Source organism: Solanum verrucosum, unplaced genomic scaffold (assembly GCF_900185275.1).
Source record: "Solanum verrucosum unplaced genomic scaffold, falcon-dt-bn FXZP01000165.1, whole genome shotgun sequence".
NCBI lineage: Eukaryota > Viridiplantae > Streptophyta > Magnoliopsida > Solanales > Solanaceae > Solanum > Solanum verrucosum.
Genome location: NW_026020340.1, coordinates 3,140,189 through 3,159,836, shown reverse-complemented (window position 1 = coordinate 3,159,836; position 19,648 = coordinate 3,140,189). Strand labels below are relative to the sequence as shown.

Here is a 19,648-nt window from a genome sequence, read left to right as displayed (position 1 = left end):
CTGCCACTCGAGTATTGATATGGCCCCATTTGAGGCATTGTATGGGAGAAGATGTAGGTCTCCCATTGGCTGGTTTGATTCATTTGAGGTGAGGCCATGGGGTACCGATCTCTTGAGAGAATCATTAGAGAAAGTGAAATCCATTCAGGAGAAGCTTTTAGCAGCTCAGAACAGGCAGAAGGAGTATGCAGATCGGAAGGTCAGGGACTTGGAATTTATGGAGGGTGAACAGGTCTTGCTAAAGGTTTCACCCATGAAGGGTGTGATGTGGTTTGGTAAGCGAGGTAAGCTTAGTCCGAGGTACATTGGGCCATTTGAAGTTCTTAAGAGCGTGGGGGAGGTGGCCTATGAATTGGCCTTGCCTCCAGGGTTGTCAGGAGTGCACCCGGTATTTCATGTGTCCATGCTGAAAAAATACCATGATGATGGAAACTACATTATTCGTTGGGATTCGGTATTGCTTGATGAGAATCTGTCTTATGAGGAGGAGCCTGTAGCTATACTAAATAGGGAGGTCCGCAAGTTGAGGTCAAAGGAGATTGCATCTATCAAGGTTCAGTGGAAAAATCGGCCAGTTGAAGAGTCCACTTGGGAGAGTGAGGTGGATATGCAAGAAAGATATCCACATCTTTTTGTTGATTCAGGTACTCTTTCTTACCCTCACCTTCTATTGATCGTTCGAGGACGAACGATGGGTAAATTGGTATCTAATGTAACGATCCATTTGCTCGTTTTGAGTACTAGAGCTTTTTATTTCGTAAAAGACTTTTCGATAGATTTTAAATGGGTATTTTAGACTATTCGTAACTACTATTATAAATTTAGTGGGGTGGTTTTCATTGTTTTTATTTGTGGTAGTTAATGGACCAAGTCCATAATTTAGTTAATTAAATTATGGCCCATGAATAAGAATAAATTAGAGGGTTTAGTAATTATTTAATTATTAGTTGATAATTATTTACCCTAAATAATTAAAAGACTAGACAAGAAGATTTACGGTAGAGGAAAACCTTATCTGCGGCGTCTACCAGTGAAAACCGACACCCAGGTAACTTCATTCTTCAATTGCCTTAATTTATATTTGATGGTTTAGAGTTACCATTAGGCGTTTGCATGTGGTGCAATATCAAATATATAGGGATAAAATGTAGTGCAAGTTGAGTGGTGGCGGCTTTGGGTTGTAGATGTAGTTGTTGCAGATTAATATTAATATTATTATTATATTATGGTTGTGCATAGGAAATTAGGGATAAAAGACATTATTATAGTATTAAAGTTGAGTGGAAAGAATTAAAGAAGAGAATTAGAAATTGTGATGTTAAATTCAATAATTTTCTTACGGCTACTTGTGATCCTTGTGAATTTGGGGAATATATGCTCAAAAGTATCCATGATATAATCATTGGATAATGATCATGGTGTGATAACACACATAGATTGGAAGGGTAGTTCTATGATTTATTTCCGTAGTATGCTACTGGTTTCGCAAACCAGTGAGTTTCCGATTTTCAATTGTTCTTATTATTGTCACATTATAATTTAAATTTAGATATATTGAGATAGATATTATTAAATATTAGGTGCATCGAATTATTTAAATTCCATTAGAGATATGCTAATGGGAGGAATTAAGACTTACACATAGGTTTGAACTTTAGGAAATTGATTATAGAATTAGGTGAGTTTTTGGATATAGGAGGGACATAGAATAATATGAGTGTTTATAGGCTTGTTAACTTACAAATTATGCATATATATTTGATAGATTGGAAAGGTTCGGAGGCATTGAGGAAGGGAAAAGCATTGGAGAAGTAGTTTGCTTGACTTCGGTTCTTCGGTGGAGGTAGGTTATGGTTTGTTCTATTTGATAGATAAACTCTTAATAGCGATTGATATGCATTGACTGATATTGTGAAGTTCTCTATGTACTTGACTGTGTGATTGTGTGGCTTGATTGTGTGGTTGTGATTGGTCTAAAATCCTGAGACCGTGGGATTTATAATCTGAACACCTCTCTATTGAAGTTATGCCTTGAATAAAGAAGGCTTGATGTAATATTATTAATGAACTGAAAAGTAGTGATAATAAATGATAAATTAATAATATTATTGGATCGGAGTGTCACGTTCCGACACGGTATTTTTGGATCGGAGTGTCACGTTCCGACACGGTAACCTTAAAGGAAAAAGATATTGAATTAACTTAATGTACTCAATCTCAATGAACGCATTTCCCAAACGGGTGTGATGTAGAGGCATGAGTCCTCGTGTGTGTGCTTGATATTGTGATTGATTACGTACTTGCTTCAACTGTTACTTGTTCATGTTGTGGTTTCTTATCACCTGCTAAGTGCTATAGTTGACTTTATACTATTACTCATTGTATATTAGTTTCTATTTTGGGTTGGCCGATGATACCTACTCAGTACGTGTTCCTTGTACTGACTCCTACTTGTGTTTTCTGCGTTTTTCTTTTGTGGAGTGCAGCAAGTGTACCATCGACTTCGACTCGCCCTCAGCTCTAGCCAGTCTCCCGCACATCAGATTTCAGGGTGAGCTATTCCTTCTAGCTCGTGCTGGATTCTCTCAGTTATGGTGTGATGTCCTTGGTTTTCGGACATGGACCAACGTATTTACTTATTTTAGGGTCTCTAATACTTTTAGACTTGATATGTTAAGAACAGATGTCCTTGATGTGATGACTTTCAGATTTTGGGGATAATATGTAATAGACTTTAGAGGTTTATTTGATTGGTTACTTTAATAAGTTTTGGAGTTTCCGCGTTATTGTTGTTATTCGTAGTTGAATTATTGGAATATGTTGGGGTTTAGATTCCTTGGTCCGCCCACTTAGGAGGTTAAGTGTGGGTGCCACTCACGACTCAATTTGGGTCGTGACAAACTTGGTATCAGAGCCAGGTTCGATGATCTCATCACACAAGGACAGGTCTAGTAGAGTCTTGCGGAACGGTACGGGGACGCCTTTACTTTTCTTCAAGAGGCTATAGGACTTTAGGAAAACTCACATTTTTCTTTCTTTCTGCTATTACTTAAATCCAATTGGTATCTGGTTGATACAAATTGGTATCTGACCTTCTTCACTCTATCTCGCAGATGGTCAGAACTAGAGCAACAGGTGTGACAACACCAACACCGGTAAGACAGGGTACGCCTGAGCCAACCGTTGGGGATGCAGCTCGAAGGGGAGCAGTGGCAAGAGGTCGTGGTAGAGGTCGCGGGAGAAGGCCCACTAGAGGCAGAGGACAAACACCTGGTCCAGCTAGGGATAGAGTGGTGACTCATCCACCGACTGACGAGGTAGTGAGAGAGAGTGACGAAGGGGAAGATGAGCAGATTCAAGAGAAGGAAGTACCACCCCAGCCTACTCCAGAGATGATTAATCAGGTTCTCACTTATCTTAGCGGGTTATCTGATCAGGGACAGGCACCCCCAGTATTTTCTTCACTAGCACCTCAAGTTCAGGGAGTACAACATGCAGCCGATGTGGCTCCTCGCATGGATGCGTCCTTGGAAACAGGCACGTTTCCCCGATTGACTACAGGGCCTATAATGACTAGTGACCAACATGATCTTTTTATTAAGTTCTTAAAGTTGAAACCTCCATTTTTCAAGGGTACTGAATCTGAAGATGCTTATGATTTCCTGGTTGATTGTCATGAGTTGTTACATAAGATGGACATAGTGGAGCGATTCGGTGTTGAGTTTGTGACCTACCAATTTCAAGGGGATGCCAAAATGTGGTGGCGGTCTCATGTGGAGTGTCGACCAGCAAAGGCACCACCTATGACTTGGACATCATTTTCTAGCTTATTTATGGAGAAGTACATACCCCGGACTTTGAGGGACAGAAGGAGAGATGAGTTCCTGAACATAGAGCAAGGAAGGATGTCTGTTGCAGCTTATGAGGCTAAATTTCGTGCGTTATCCAGGTATGCCACTCAGCTTTGCTTCAGTCTGCAAGAGCGGATTCGCCGCTTTGTAAAGGGATTGAGGTCAGATTTGCAGATCCCAGCTTTACAGGTAGCTGCTTCTGCAAAATCTTTTCAGGAAGTGACTGATTTTGTGATAGAGGTAGAGGGGGTGAAGCCAGATGACTTCACCAAGGTGTCAACATTTAAAAAGTTTCGTAAGGGAGGTGAGTTTAGCGGTTCGTACTCCAGAGGGCAGAGTTCAGGGGGCTATCCACCCCGTGCTATTCAGTCTTCATTGCAGGCTTCAGTTGAGGGTCCGTTGCGGACCAGTCAACCTTTTTCTGAGTTTGGGGGTTACCTCCAGTCTTCTTCGTCTTCACAGAGACCTACCCTCGACTCTAGGACTTGTTATGGATGTGGAGAGGCCGGACATATCAAGAAATATTGTCCAAAGCAGAGTCAGGCTCGGTACGATCAGAGTTATAGATCCCCAGCAGTTAGAGGTAGAGGTGGTCATGGTAGAGGCCGTCATTCTGGAGGACGTGGTGGCCAAGGTAATGGTGGTCACCAGTTCAACCGGGGTGGCGGGCAGGTTGGAACTACTGGAGCGCAGCCCGGCAGAGGCAATGGACAGACAGGTGATAGGGCCCATTGTTATGCTTTCCCCGGGAGGTCAGAGGCAGAGACATCTGATGCTGTTATCACAGGTACTCTTCTGGTCTGCGATCGCATGGCTTCTATATTGTTTGATCCTGGATCCACATTTTCTTATGTATCGTCCTCGTTCGCTACTGGTCTTGATTTGCATTGTGATTTGCTTGACATGCCTATTCGTGTCTCTACTCCTGTTGGTGAGTCTGTGATAGTGGAAAAAGTGTATAGGTCTTGCCTTGTGACTTTTGTGGGGGGTGAGACTTATGTAGATCTGATTATTCTAGAGATGGTTGATTTTGATGTAATTTTGGGTATGACTTGGCTTTCTCCAAATTTTGCTATCTTAGATTGTAATGCTAAGACTGTGACCTTGGCCAAGCCTGGGATAGATCCACTAGTGTGGGAGGGTGACTATATTCCCGCCCCAGTTCGTATTATCTCTTGTCTTCATGCTAAGAGGTTGGTGAGTAAGGGTTGCTTAGCCTTTTTGGCACATCTCAGGGATGATACTTCCAAAGTGCCTTCAATCGAGTCTGTTTCGATAGTCCGTGAGTTTACAGATGTTTTTCCTTCCGACCTACCTGGTATGCCACTAGATAGAGATATTGATTTTTGTATCGACTTGGAGCCGGGGACTCGCCCTATTTCCATTCCACCTTATCGAATGGCCCCAGCTGAGTTAAGGGAGTTAAAGGCCCAACTTCAGGAATAGTTAGGTAAAGGTTTTATTAGACCGAGTACATCTCCTTGGGGTGCTCCAGTTTTATTTGTGAAGAAGAAAGATGGTAGTTTTCGGATGTGCATAGACTACAGGCAGTTGAATAAGGTAACTATTAAGAACAAGTACCCCATTCCTCGCATTGATGACTTGTTCGATCAGTTACAGGGTGCTTGCGTCTTCTCTAAAATTGATTTGAGGTCCGGTTATCATCAATTGAAAATGCGGGCAACGGACGTGCCAAAGACTGCTTTTCGAACCAGGTATGGGCATTATGAATTCTTAGTAATGTCCGTTGGGCTTACGAATGCCCCTGCTGCTTTCATGAGCCTAATGAACGGAATTTTTAAGCCATATTTAGACCTCTTTGTTATTGTATTCATTGATGATATCCTGATATACTCGAAGAGCAGGAGGGAACACGAGGAGCATTTGAGAATTGTATTGGGGTTGTTGAGGGAGAAAAAGCTTTATGCCAAATTCTCCAAGTGTGAGTTTTGGCTCGATTCAGTGTCCTTCTTGGGGCACGTGGTTTCTAAGGATGGAGTGATGGTGGATCCCTCTAAGATTGAAGCAGTGAAGAGTTGGGTAAGGCCTACTAATGTTTCAGAGGTAAGGAGCTTTGTTGGTTTAGCTAGCTACTACCGCCGATTCATTAATATGTTGTTATTTTGTTCCAGTATATAATTTTTTTTTGACAAAGTGTTCCAGTATATAATTTGAGTACAGGTATAACAGTTATATTAGCAGAAATCTCTGTTTTAAATATAAATATATCTCTTGTTATAGCAGGGAGGTTCAATCAAAGATGCAGCACAATGTGAGACGGTGGAGCAAGAGATGCAGCTGAGGTTCGACCTTGCTCATGATCTCCTTCAGTTTTCTTATGCTTCTTTTGAAGGAAAATGTGAAACATAAGAAACCTAGTCTTTGTGTTAACTTTTAATTACAACAGACAAAATATGTTACCATTTGCCAAAACATCAGATAAATTTGAGAATTATAGCTGTGATAGAGTTAATGGCTATATGACCTTCCATCTCTTATTAAGCCAAGATTGAATGCACCAATTGTCTGTTGTCTGGCTTGTTAACTTTGATCTCTATAAAAGTAATAAGTAGCATCTATGTTTTGATTACTTATAAGTAGTTTTGACAAGTTTCACTCTTTTGGTTTTGGTTCACGTTTGCAGTGCAAAGTGGGACCATGATTGCTTTGAGAACAACACCGGTAACATTGCCTATGAAGGGGCACATATTTCCTCTGTTTGTTACAGAACAACTAGTGTCTTGGATTACTTAGAGAACAACACCGGTGACACGGCCTATGAAGAGCACATGCTTCCTCTGTTTGTAACAGAACAACTAGTGTCTGGGCCTGAGAAAGAGATTCACGAAATCTTTATATCCTGGTATTATTATTAAAGGTCATGTCTTCTTCTTTTACTTGGATTTATTGCACTTGAGCTGAGGGTCTTTTGGAAACAGCCTCTCTATCCTCACAGGGTTGTGAACTTGTGGTAAGGCCTGCGTACACATTACCCTCCTAGACCCCACTTGTGGGATTCACTGGGTATGTTGTTGTTGATTATTAATGGTCACACCACACCTCTCGTAGACCAGAATGCTGCATTTAATTATGAACTAAAATCACACCTTCACATTTACTGATGAGTAGCCTGTCCAAAATCCTATTGCAGATGAATGTGTGAGAAGCAAGAAAACTTCACCAAAACGGGTGGATGAAAGAAGCCATGGAACTATCAGTAAGTCGCCTCACATCACAAAGCAAACGGAAACTATTTCCAGGAATCGAATGTAGCTTGGTGGTTGAGCAACTATTCTTCCTTTGGATGCAGAGCTCAAATACCCTGACACTATCAAGCAAGCGTAGAGTTTATTGACATCGATCCACTATCAAATCAAATCTACATGTGGTAGAAATAGTTGGTGGATAGGAACTAAACACTGAAACTGGTCAATCCAATCCAGTGTCAAGGGAACAACCAAAAAATAAAATAAAAGTATTGGAGGTATATTTTTTGCAATCTCCACAACCATCAGGGTTTTCACGGCAAGTTTTCGACCAAACTCCAGATTGCATTACCAATGCATTGGGCTGACAAAGCAGGCACTGTTTACCCGCGTTTAAAGCACCTTTGTAATAGTCAGCGTAGTTTTTCCACCCTTCTGGGGCTGTAAATAATCCTCCTAGTGCTCATGCTGCTTATTTTACTCCCACTGCTTTATCTAATGCTACTATGCAATAAAAAATGTTCAACCCTGCTATGTAGCCACTCCGTGTAATAGCTAGTGTGTTTAATATATCATCTTTTCTACCCAAAAAAAAACAGTTGTCAAACAAGAAGAACACGAGTGAAGTCTAGCTGAGCTGTCGGTGACAAAGAAATTACCCTTCTTTCTCTTTGCTTCTTCATCAGCTTGTACTTTTAGTTGTACATTGTGTACAGTTTTCTGTAGAGTATGGAGCCACTTTAGGGTAGGTAGGTCTAATTCTATCACAGAAATTTCCTACTACTTACCTCTTTACAGCATTTATACAAGTTGACTAGTAGACCCCATCTTCATAAAAACATTACAAAATATCATCAATTATGGAGCCACTTTAGGGTAGGTAGGTCTAATTCTATCACAGAAATTTCCTACTACTTACCACTTTACAGCATTGATACAAGTTGACTAATTCAATTGGAGTAGACCCCATCTTCACAGAAACTTTACAATCTGGTTAAGGGGTCCCGGATACACTAGCAAACATTCAGATCTATACTCCTGCATTTTATTTATCTTGTTCACTTCGTTTTAACCCTAAATCAATATTCAAACCGCTAGTAAATGAATCTAAATATAGTTGAATTAAGTGGGTGTTTGGATTGATCGTTTCAACTAACATGCACACAGTTGGGAAGCTTCACAGAAAGTTTTTTTTTTTTTTAAGGACAGAAAGTTCATTCTGTATTACCGCTAGTATGTGGAAATACTTACCAGTTGACTAGTCCAATAGCAATAATTTAATTCAATTCAATGTTTTTGGCTCCTCCCCACTCCTGTATGTCATCTCTCCAAAATATAATGAATTGTTCATATTTACTCTCTAAAAACCCAATCATTGGTCAACAATAACATGTTTTTTCTCTTTTGATCTCCATTGCCAGACAAGAATTCCACCCCCATTACCTTCCAAGAATTGATGGCATCATCATCTTCTTCTTCTGATGAGAGTAATTCACAGTATTCATGTTCCCAACAGAAGTGCAAGTACGATGTCTTTCTAAGTTTTAGAGGCTTAGATACTCGCAATAATTTTACAAGTCACTTGCACAAAGCTTTGGAAAACAGGGGAATATCCACCTTTCTAGATGATGAAAGTCTAGAGAGTGGTGGACCCATCTGGATAGAACTAGTGAAAGCTATGGAAGAGTCTCAAGTTGCTGTAATCATTTTCTCAAAAAATTATGCTACGTCGAGGTGGTGCTTGGATGAACTAGTGAAGATTATGGAATGCAAGGAAGAAAAAAAACAATTAGTCATACCAGTCTTCTATGATGTGGATCCATCACATGTTCGATACCAAAGTGAGAGCTTTGCAGAAGCCTTTGCCAAACACGAATCGAGGTATAAGGATGATGTAGAAGGAATGAAGAAGGTCGAAGGATGGAGATCTGCTTTAACTGCTGCTGCAAATATAAAAGGACGTGATATCCGTGATAAGTAAGTTTGGATGTGAAATTCTACTCATCCTCGTCTCTCTTATCTGTATATATCAATAATGTTGTTATTTTTTGTAGGAATGAAGCACACTGTATTGAGGATCTTGTTAATGAAATTTCGCCCAAATTATGCACGACTTCTTTATCTTATTTGACAGATATTGTGGGAATAGATGCTCATTTAGAGGAAGTCAACTACCTTCTAGATATGACAAGCAATGATGTCCGGAGGGTGTGGATCTGGGGAATGGTGGGAGTTGGTAAAACGAGAATAGCAAGAGCTATTTTTGATTTACTCTCATCTAGATTTAAATTTGATGGTGCTTGTTTCCTTCCCGTCAGTAATGAAATACATTCTCTTCAAAGTATTCTTCTCTCTAAACTGGTAGGGGGAAAAGAAAATTGTGTGCTTGATAAGGAGGACGGGAAGCACCGGATGAGTTGTAGACTTCAGTTGAAGAAAGTTCTAGTTGTGCTAGATAACATAGATCATGACGACCAACTGAAATACCTTGCAGGGGATCTTGGTTGGTTTGGCAAAGGCAGCAGAATTATTGCAACAACAAGAGACAAGCATTTCATATGGAAAAATGATGCCGTATATCGTATGACTACACTATTTGAACATGATGCAATTAAGTTGTTCAACCAATTTGCCTTCAAAGATAAAGTTCCAGATGAGTGTTTCGAGGAGATGACGTTGGAGGTAGTACGTCAGGCTCAAGGCCTTCCTTTAGCCCTGGAAGTGTGGGGTTCTTCCTTACATGAGAAGGATATACATGAGTGGAGAAGTGTTGTTGATCGAATAAAGAGGAACTCTAGTTCAAAAGTTGTTGAAAGCCTCAAAGTAAGTTATGATGGGTTGGAGCGTGAAGATCAAAAGATATTTCTAGATATTGCATGCTTCTTAAGAGGGAAAAAACAAACCGAAATCAAGCAAATTCTTGAGAGCTGTGGTTTTGGAGCTGAGGCCGGATTGAGGGTGCTAATTGACAAGTCTCTTGTGTTCATCTCTGAAGATGATATGATTCAAATGCATGACTTAATACAAGAGATGGGAAAATACATAGTGACAATGCAAAAGGAAAGGGGAGAACTCAGCAGACTATGGCGCACTCAAGATTTCGAAAAATTCTCAAAAGCAAAAATACAAGTAAGTGGGGCCAAAACTGACCTTACCGATCCTCGATCTGTTAGGCACTTGATCATCAATTACTTTTTATTTTAAAGATGACAATTACTGGTGTTGTTTAAATTACAATTTCCTTCTATCACAACATGAAAAACTTTTCGATTCGACTGTAAAGAACTTCTCAAGAAAATGTACTACTACAAAATAGAATTACAAAATTAATTGCTCAAAGTATTTCTCTTAAGTTACATATTTCTTGAGAAAGACCTAACTAATACTATACCTTGATTTTTCTAGTGGCACGAGTTATTCAAGAACTTCAAGTGCAATAGTAAATAAACGGAACATGAGAAATTTGGCATTGCGAGAAAGTAGTCATACTGAGTGCGGATTTTATTTATGCAGATATTTGAAGTTATACTTTGTAGACTAATGATTCTTTTACCAGGGGACCAAGGCAATCGAAGCAATCTGGATACCAGAAATTCAAGACCTAATAAGCTTTAGCGAAAAGGCCATGAAAGATGTGGAAAAGCTTAGGATATTATACATCAATGGTTTTCATACACATGATGGTTCCAATGATCAGTACCTTCCCAGCAACTTGCGTTGGTTTGACTGTTGTAAATATCCTTGGAAATCATTGCCAGCAAAATTTGATCCTGACGAGCTTGTTCATCTTGGTCTCCAGCAGAGTTCACTGCTTCATTTATGGACTGGAACAAAGGTACTATAGCTGAATTCAATTTTATTTTTCTTTTGATCAAATCATCATCATATCATACTCCTAACCTCAAAGTTGGATTACCATTTTGTCCTTATCTTATCCCTAAAATAAATTAAATATTAATATCTATTTAATTAATTAAATATTGAATAGTGAGTAATAGTTATATTTAAATTCATGCATCAAAAGATTTTAATGCAATCATATATTCACATACTAATTAAATCTGGGTAATGCAGAGTCTAATAACCTTCAATCTTAATTTGTAAGATAAGTGGGGGTAACTATTAATTTATTTTCTTCAAATTATTTAAAATATTATTTTTTTCATTTAATATTTATTTTGGGATTCAATGAATTTTGACTGTTCGTATTGTGGTAATTAACACTCTTATTTCCAGCTAGACTTACAATTCAATACTTATTATTAAATTGTAAGGGGCCGTTTGGTTACTGTATAAGTTGTATTTTATCCATGTATAAAAGGTTGCATTACTTTTACCATGTTTGGTAGAAATTTTGTATTAGGTGGAAAAGTCAACATAACTTATACCATGTTTGGTTGGTAGAATTCTAAATGTTGTATAAAAGTTATTAATGTATTAATTTTATACAATGTTTGGTTGTGTTTTTTTGTAGTCCTACAATAATACATAAAAAGGACCTTTAACTTGGCATCAATTTACAACTATGACCTTAAACTTTGCTAGTGCACAAGTAGGCAGTTCAACTATCCAAAAATTTAACAATTAAACACTCTAATCCTACATGGCAAAGTGCATGAATCACACTTCAATTAGGCGCGTCAGTGGTAAAAATAAAGGCCCCCAACAGTAAAAAAATGCTTAAATGACACTTCTACCCTTAATGAGTCTCTTTCATATATATATATATATATATATATATATATATATTTCCCTTTTTAAAATCAAAATCTCACTTTACTCTCTTTTTTCTAATTTCTTCAACAACTTTTTGCCATTTTCCTCTCTTTCTTCACAATTTCTTGAACAATTTACCTTTGATTCGAAGGATGAAATGTAGGAACTTAGGGTTAGGATTCTGTAGAAAAGAAAGAGGAAAATGTTGTTCTTTGTTCTAAGCATAGGGTCAGAGTTGTTAATTGATATTTATTTTATTTTTAGTTTTAGTTTTTCAATTGAAAAATCCCCGTGTATTTATTTTAATTAGTTGGCAGCCACGTAGAAGTATTTGCATATCACGCGCTTTGTCCGGGATAGACGAGTGTTTAATTGTTTAAATTTGTGATAGTTAAAGTGCCTACTTATGCACTGGTAAAGTTTAGGGTCATAGTTGTAAATTGATGTCAAGTTAAAGGTCCTCTTTATGTATTATGCCTAATTAATACCAACATAAATTATGAGGAAATCTATGTATAAGTTATGCAGGGTAGAAGGTGGAATAAGTTATGCAGGTATTAGTTATACATGTATTAAAATAGTAAATTACACATTTACCCTTATTAATTTATTTTTAATTATTTTCATTGAAAATGTTATCCAACTATGCTATTTTCCTAACTTCTTTTTAATACACGAACAACTTTTTTTTTTCTGTTTTTATTTGAAATCCAAATGTAATATTTTATTAATATTACAAATTGAATTGTATATAGCGTTATATATTATTAAATATTTTCCACTTCTGTAATTAACATGTATTTTTATTTTGTTTAGGATGTGAATTTATACATAATTCATATATTTGGTATATTAAAACTATATAAACAATATATACAACATATTGATAGAATATTTACATTATATAAAATAGGATATTGTAATGTTCTTGAAATATATTAATCGCATTTTATTTTTATAAGTTATAAACATAAAAAAATAACAAAATGAAAAAATAGCAGTCCCAATTTAGTATAGAGGGAGAATTTTTTTTCTTTACTTTTTATTCAAAAAGAGGGAGAATTTATACTATTTGCTTACTTATTTATTTGTAAGTAATATATATTAATTTACAACAAATTCAATATTTATTAGTTAATAATTTATGCATTGTGATCTCTACATAATTAAATAATATATGCATAACTAAACCCTGCATAACTCCACATAACTAATACCTGCATAACTAATACCTACATAATTAAACCCTGCATAACTAAACCCTGCATAACTAAACCATGCATAACTAATACCTGCATAACTAAACCCTACATAACTAATACATGCATAACTCTAACTAGTAACCAAACGGCCCCTAAGTTATTATTAGCAAGAAAAAACCAACAATCTTTACATCTTCCACGTAGTAATAGTGATGATTTTTCATAATCATAGTTACTATGAGTTTTGTAATAATTAGTCAAAATGATTTTCCATTAAACATTTAATGTATTTGAATTATTTTACTTATTTTATCCTTAGATTATAGTTTTATTTCTACATTACATTTAAATGTTATAAATTATTTAATAAATTAAATATTAAATAGTAAATCACTACATTAGTATACATAAATTACCACTAACTCTTCATTATGTAAATGTATTTAATTCTCACTAATTATATTCATTATGTTTTTAGCTCTCATCTCTCATCAATAATCTCAAATGGATTAATATCATATTTATGACAACTCTTTGTGTTTCTCAATGCTATCATATAAATAGTGACATTTGACACAATAATGTACACACTTGAACCAATTGGAAAAAAACATGAGAAAATCTCTATGCTTTCTTTTCTTGTCTTTTTTTATTTGTTTAGTTTAATATTTATGTTTTTTGTTTGTTGTTATTATACAACTTTCTATTGTTGTGTTGTTATTATTATTGAGAACTTACCATGGTTTGTTGCTTTGTATACATTAGCCTAGCATGTGGTATTTTAGTATCCTCATTTGAATATTGAATTTGTGCAATAGTTAGTTATTTTTACTTTATGCACTTTTAGTCATTTTATAGTTAAAAGGGGTATTCTTTTGATTGTTCGTATTGTTCTAATTAACACTCCTAATACCCTTTAACTATTAATTTATTTTCTTGAAATTATTTAAAATATTATTTTTTCATTTAATATTTATTTTGGGATTCAATGAATTTTGATTGTTACCCTTTAACTATTAATTTATTTTCTTGAAATTATTTAAAATATTTTTTTCATTTAATATTTATTTTGAGATTTAATGAAATTTGATTGATCATATTATGGTAATTAACACTGCTAATACCCTTTAACTATTGATTTATTTTCTTGAAATTATTTAAAATATTATTTTTTCATTTAATATTTATTTTTGGATTCAATGAATTTTGACTGTTGTAATTAACACTCCTATTTTCAGGTAGACTTACAATTCAATACATATTATTATTAGCAAGAAAAAACCATCAATCTTTACATCTTCCACGTAGTAATAGTGGTGATTTTTCATAATCATAGTTACTATGAATTTTTTAATAATTAGTCATAATGATTTTCCATTACACATTTAATATATTTGAATTCTTTTACATATTTTTTATCCTTAAATTACAGTTTTTTTCTATATTACATTTAAATGTTATAAATTGTTTAATAAATTAAATATTAAATATTAAATAGTAAATCATGATATTAGTATACATAAATTACCACTAACTCTTCATTATGTAAATGTATTTAACTCCCACTAATTATATTCATTATGTTTTTTACTCTCATCTCTCAACGATAATCTCAAATGGATTAATATCATATTTATGACAACTCTTTGTGTTCCTCTATGCTATCCTATAAATAGTGACATTTGACACTAATGTACACGTTTAAACGAATTGGAAAAAAAAAAACAAGAGAAAATCTCTATGCTCTCTTTTCTTCTTGTCTCTTTTTATTTTGTTAGTTTAACATTTATGTTTCTTGTTTGTTGTTATTGTACAACTTTTTATTGTTGTGTTGTTATTATTATTGAGAATTTACCATGGTTTGTCGTTTTGTATATATTAGCCTAGATGTGCGATAGTTAGTTATTTCTACTTTATGCACTTTTGGTCAATTTAATAGTTAAAGGTATAATCTTTTTATTAGGACTCTATATGTAGTTCCTTTCGAATGTGTTGTTTCATTTTCATTTTGAATAAATGGGCTTGACCCACTTTTTTATTAAAAAAAATTTTAGTTCCTATCGAAATAATGGAGTTTTTCCCCATAGATACGAAAGATTTGAAGGGGATAAAATATGTCATTTGCAATACAAAATTTATATGAAGTATTTTGGGAAAAACGTGCAACGCACGTTCCCAGATCTAATATATTATTATAAGTGGAAAGCTCCTAACTCTAAAGTTGGATTACCATTTTGTCCTCCTAACCTTAAAGTTGGATTACCATTTTGTCCTTATCTTATCCCTAAAATGAATTAAATAGTAATATCTATCTATTTAATTAATTAAATATTAAGTAATAATTATATTTAAATTAATGCATCAAACAAGATCTTAATGCAATCATATATTCACGTGCTAATTAAATGTGGGTAATGAAGAGTCTAATAACCTTCAATCTTAATCTGTAAGATAAGTGGGGGTAATTTATTTTCTTTAAATTATTTAATTTTTTTTTTTCATTTAATATTTATTTTGGGATTCAATGAATTTTGATTGTTCGTATTGTGGTAATTAACACTCCTATTTCCAGCTAGACTTACAATTTAATACTTATTATTAAATTGTAAGTTATTATTAGCAAGAAAAAATCAACAATCTTTACATTTTCCATGTAGTAATAATAATGATGATTTTTCATAATCATAGTTACTATAAAATCTTTAATAATTAGTCAAAATGATTTTCCATTAAACATTTAATATATTTGAATTCTTTTACATATTTTATGATTATAGTTTTATTTCTACATTACATTTAAATGTTATAAATTATGTAATAAATTAAATATTAAATAGTAAATAGTAAATCATCACATTGGTATTCATAAATTACCACTATCTCTTCATTAAGTAAATGTATTTAATTCTCACTATTCATTATGTTTTTAACTCTCATCTCTCATCGATAATTTTAAATGGATTAATATCATATTTATAACAACTCTTTGTGTTTCTCAATGCTATCCTATAAATAGTGATATTTGACACAATAACATGTACACTTAAACCAATTGGAAAAAAAATCAGAAAATCTCTATGCTCTCTTCTCTTGTCTCTTTTTATCTGTTTAGTTTAATATTTATGTTTTTTATTTGTTGTTATTGTACAACTTTCTGTTGTTGTGCTGTTATTATTATTGAGAATTTACCGTGGTTTGTTGTTTTGTATACATTAGTCTAGCATGTGGTATTTTAGTATCCTCATTTGAATATTGAATTTTTGCAATAGTTAGTTATTTTTACTTTAATGCACTTTTAGTCAATTTTTTAGTTAAAGGTATATTCTTTTTATTAGGAAGATATATGTAGTTCCTTTCGAAACAATGATGATTTTTTCCCCGTAAATATCAAAGATTTGAAGGGGATAAAATGTCATTTGCAATACAAATTTTGGGATAAACGTGCAATGCACGTACCCAGATCTAGTACATCCAAGTTGACGATAACTTTCGGATAGACATCTTAACTAGTCCATTCATACACCTTTTGTTGATGAGTTAATGGTAAAAACACGCCTAAAGTATCCCAATTTTTTGAGTTTCATTCTTTAACTAGCCAAATCAAAAATCTACCTTAATTTTAGAATGTCAAATCAAAATCTACCTTAATTTTATGATAATTCTTTCACCTGACATTTCTTGTTTTCCTATCTCATTCCTTTTCTGTTCTGAATGGCAGAAATTTCCTTTCCTACGGAGGCTAGATCTCAGCGGCTGTGAAAACCTCGAGGAAACACCAGATTTCACGAATATGCCAAAGTTAGTGTATTTGAGTCTGGAAGGGTGTAGTAAACTTACGAAGGTTCACCATTCCCTAGAAAATTCCAAAAAACTCAGGAAGTTAAATTTGAGAGATTGTAAAAGGCTTGTGACATTTGAATGTGTCAGCGGGGAATCTCTTGAATATCTATATATACAAGGTTGCTCTAGGTTAGAGAAATTTCCAAGGATCAAGAAAAAAGGGAAGCGGGAGAAAAGGATTCATGTGCAATGCTCTGGGTTAAGTAGACTACCATCAGATATGTTTAAGCACCAATCTAGTCTTACAGAGCTAGATTTGAGTGGCATGAAAAACCTTGCAGAACTTTCATGCAGCATTGGCACGTTGAAACATTTGGTGATGCTAAAAGTGTCCTACTGCTCAAAACTCAGTAGGTTGCCAAAAGAGATAGGTGATTTAGAAAACTTGGAGATACTTGAGGCTAGATATACTCTAATCTCAAAACCTCCGTCTTCCATCGTCCGCTTGAACAAGCTTAAATCATTGACTTTTGAAAAAGATAAATCAGAATATGGAGTGAACTTCGTGTTCCCTCCAGTGAGTGAAGGGTTATGCTCATTGGAAAAACTGGATCTCAGTTACTGCAATTTAAAAGATGGAGGACTTCCGGAAGACATTGGATCCTTATCCTCTTTGAAAGAGTTGAATCTCAGTGGAAATAATTTTGAGTATTTGCCTCGTAGCATAGCCCAGCTTGGTGCTCTTGAATACTTGAACTTATCAGATTGCAAGAGACTTACACAGCTACCAGAAGACATTGGATCCTTATCCTCTTTGAAAGAGTTGAATCTCAGCTACTGCAATATAATAGATGGAGGACTTCTGGATAACATTGGATCCTTATCCTCTTTGAAAAAGTTGAATCTGAGGGGAAATAATTTTGAGCATTTGCCTCAAAGCATGACCCAACTTGGTTCTCTTCAGTCCTTGAACTTATTAGATTGCAAGAGTCTTACACAGCTGCCAACATTTCAACAGCAATTAGATACAGAATACGGTTCGAGCAATGATTCGATCTATAATTCGTTGTTTCATCATACCTCATCATCAGCGGCAGGATCAAGAATTTTGCTCAGGAGTTTGAGGCATAAATAAGAAGTTAAGGTGGTAATGTAAGTGCGTGGTGAGCGTAGTAGCCCCTCGGCATGTTCTTTGTACAAGAACCATATAGATATTTCATCATATATATCATATATCATATATATATTATATTAAAAGTGGGAAGGGTTTGAGTTCAAAGTTGGATTACTAAAATGCCCTTCACTAATTTTTTAAATTAGAAAATGCTAAAAAAAATTCTATTTTTTGTTGAGCTTTAATTATTGATCCTTTTAGTTTCTCAAGTTAAACTCATTCCAACAGCACTTAATGCTTCACACTAAATTCAATACTTAAAGATTGAAGATGGACAGTCATAATCTCGTTGATTACAATCCAAAAACGTTTCTAATCATATTTTTCATAGTTATTGTTGATCAATGTTTATATAATTTTCTTCATTAATAATTTTCTCCCACAACCCTTTCATATTCTTTACATTACAAAACTCTATAAAGGTATACAATAAGTTTTCTTTCTCTCATCTTCCAGTCATTTTCATTCTGCTAGAGATTCTTTTGTTTCTAGGTATATCTTTTGTTTTTATATATGTATGTGTGGTTTAAGCCTCAATCTTAGTATGTTTAGCGGTACAGTGCTTGATATGAAAAAAGAATAATTATCTTTAAATTAGAACTATTTATCCCAATTTCTTAAGTTAATCTTTTGGTTCATATAATTAATTTGCATCTTATGGAAACAAAGATCAAATAGAGTGGTCAAAAGATATTCGAAAATACTAACCACCGAGAATAATGTTCGTTAATTTTTTTCCCTTTTTCATTTAAAGAATAGTTCTGTATATAAAAAAAAGAAGAATGCAATTCATATAAGCACCAAAAAAATGAAAAATATTATTTATATTTGTGATTTCAGCAATAACTAGAATTAAATTTATTTCTTCTTCATGTCTTTGCTACTTTTGGCAAAGACTTTTACATGTATTTATTATTTTTTCGAGTAGAAATTCATTGTAAACTACTTCAATAACTGAGTTGTTTGATCTGGAAAAAAAATAGCTATTCATCGACATATCCATATCATTAGAGACTAAATCAAAATTAAAATTGTTAATTTCTGCATTTCTTATTTTATAATTGAACTTTATAAATATAATTTTTTTAAATAAAAATAATAAGGGATAGATACTAGTTATATTACAAGTGGAAAGAACTCAAGTCAAAAGTTGAATTGCGATTTCACCATCCTATAAATTAAAATGTTATAATAAGTTAAATTAAAACAGTAATGACTTTTGAATTTTCTTAGATTAATATATATAAACATTAAATAGTAATCATATAATAATAATAATAATAATAATAATAATAATGAAACTGGTAAGTGTATTTTTACTCTTTATAAACTAAAAAATTATAAATATAGTTTGTCACATCATTAATTCATTTATACCCAAAAACTTTTCTCATCATTATCATTTCATTAAAAACTAATTAACGGCTCTAGATCTCTTTGCTTCAACTTGATTCTATTTATTTGTTTTAGAAAAAAAAATTACTAACCGTGCAATTCTAATTTTACTCGAAATTTAGTTTAGAAAATCTAGTTGGAAAATGAAAATGGTGATTTCACACCTCCAAAGCTCAGCATCTATATATATTTTTATTTTCTTTTTTCCCAATTTTTTTAACTTTCATCCGTATTTCAATAAAATCTCAATTTTCGAAATGATTTTCGTAATCAAAATGATTACAGTATGATTTATGAGCCTTAAATAAGGGAAGAGGAGGAGAT

The 19,648-nt window shown here is 34.1% G+C and overlaps 2 protein-coding genes and 1 long non-coding RNA gene across 3 annotated transcripts; all 3 read left to right on the top strand.

Annotated features, from left to right (window-relative positions):
- Window positions 1–3,113: 3,113 nt before the first annotated feature.
- Window positions 3,114–5,297, top strand: LOC125837004 (uncharacterized). Its single transcript, XM_049516139.1, has one exon. It carries the CDS (start codon window positions 3,114–3,116, stop codon window positions 5,295–5,297), a length of 2,184 nt encoding a protein of 727 aa, XP_049372096.1.
- A 788-nt stretch (window positions 5,298–6,085) lies between these two features.
- On the top strand, window positions 6,086–7,100 carry LOC125837153 (uncharacterized). The gene is made up of 3 exons (XR_007443502.1): window positions 6,086–6,154; window positions 6,496–6,729; window positions 7,003–7,100. It is a non-coding gene; the product is annotated as an uncharacterized LOC125837153 (long non-coding RNA).
- Window positions 7,101–8,513: 1,413 nt separating this feature from the next.
- Window positions 8,514–17,890, top strand: LOC125837003 (TMV resistance protein N-like). Its single transcript, XM_049516137.1, has 4 exons — window positions 8,514–9,034; window positions 9,112–10,186; window positions 10,614–10,892; window positions 16,694–17,890. The coding sequence occupies exons 1-4, from the start codon at window positions 8,514–8,516 to the stop codon at window positions 17,888–17,890; spliced, it is 3,072 nt and encodes a 1,023-aa protein (XP_049372094.1).
- Window positions 17,891–19,648: the final 1,758 nt, after the last annotated feature.

Bases quoted from the DNA above. Each gene is read 5' to 3' on its own strand.
- LOC125837003 (XM_049516137.1), top strand. From the start codon at position 8,514: ATGGCATCATCATCTTCTTCTTCTGATGAGAGTAATTCACAGTATTCA. The intron at 9,035-9,111 runs GTAAGTTTGGAT...TATTTTTTGTAG, and splicing joins GGACGTGATATCCGTGATAA to GAATGAAGCACACTGTATTG. The intron at 10,187-10,613 runs GTAAGTGGGGCC...TTCTTTTACCAG, and splicing joins TCTCAAAAGCAAAAATACAA to GGGACCAAGGCAATCGAAGC.
- LOC125837004 (XM_049516139.1), top strand. From the start codon at position 3,114: ATGGTCAGAACTAGAGCAACAGGTGTGACAACACCAACACCGGTAAGA.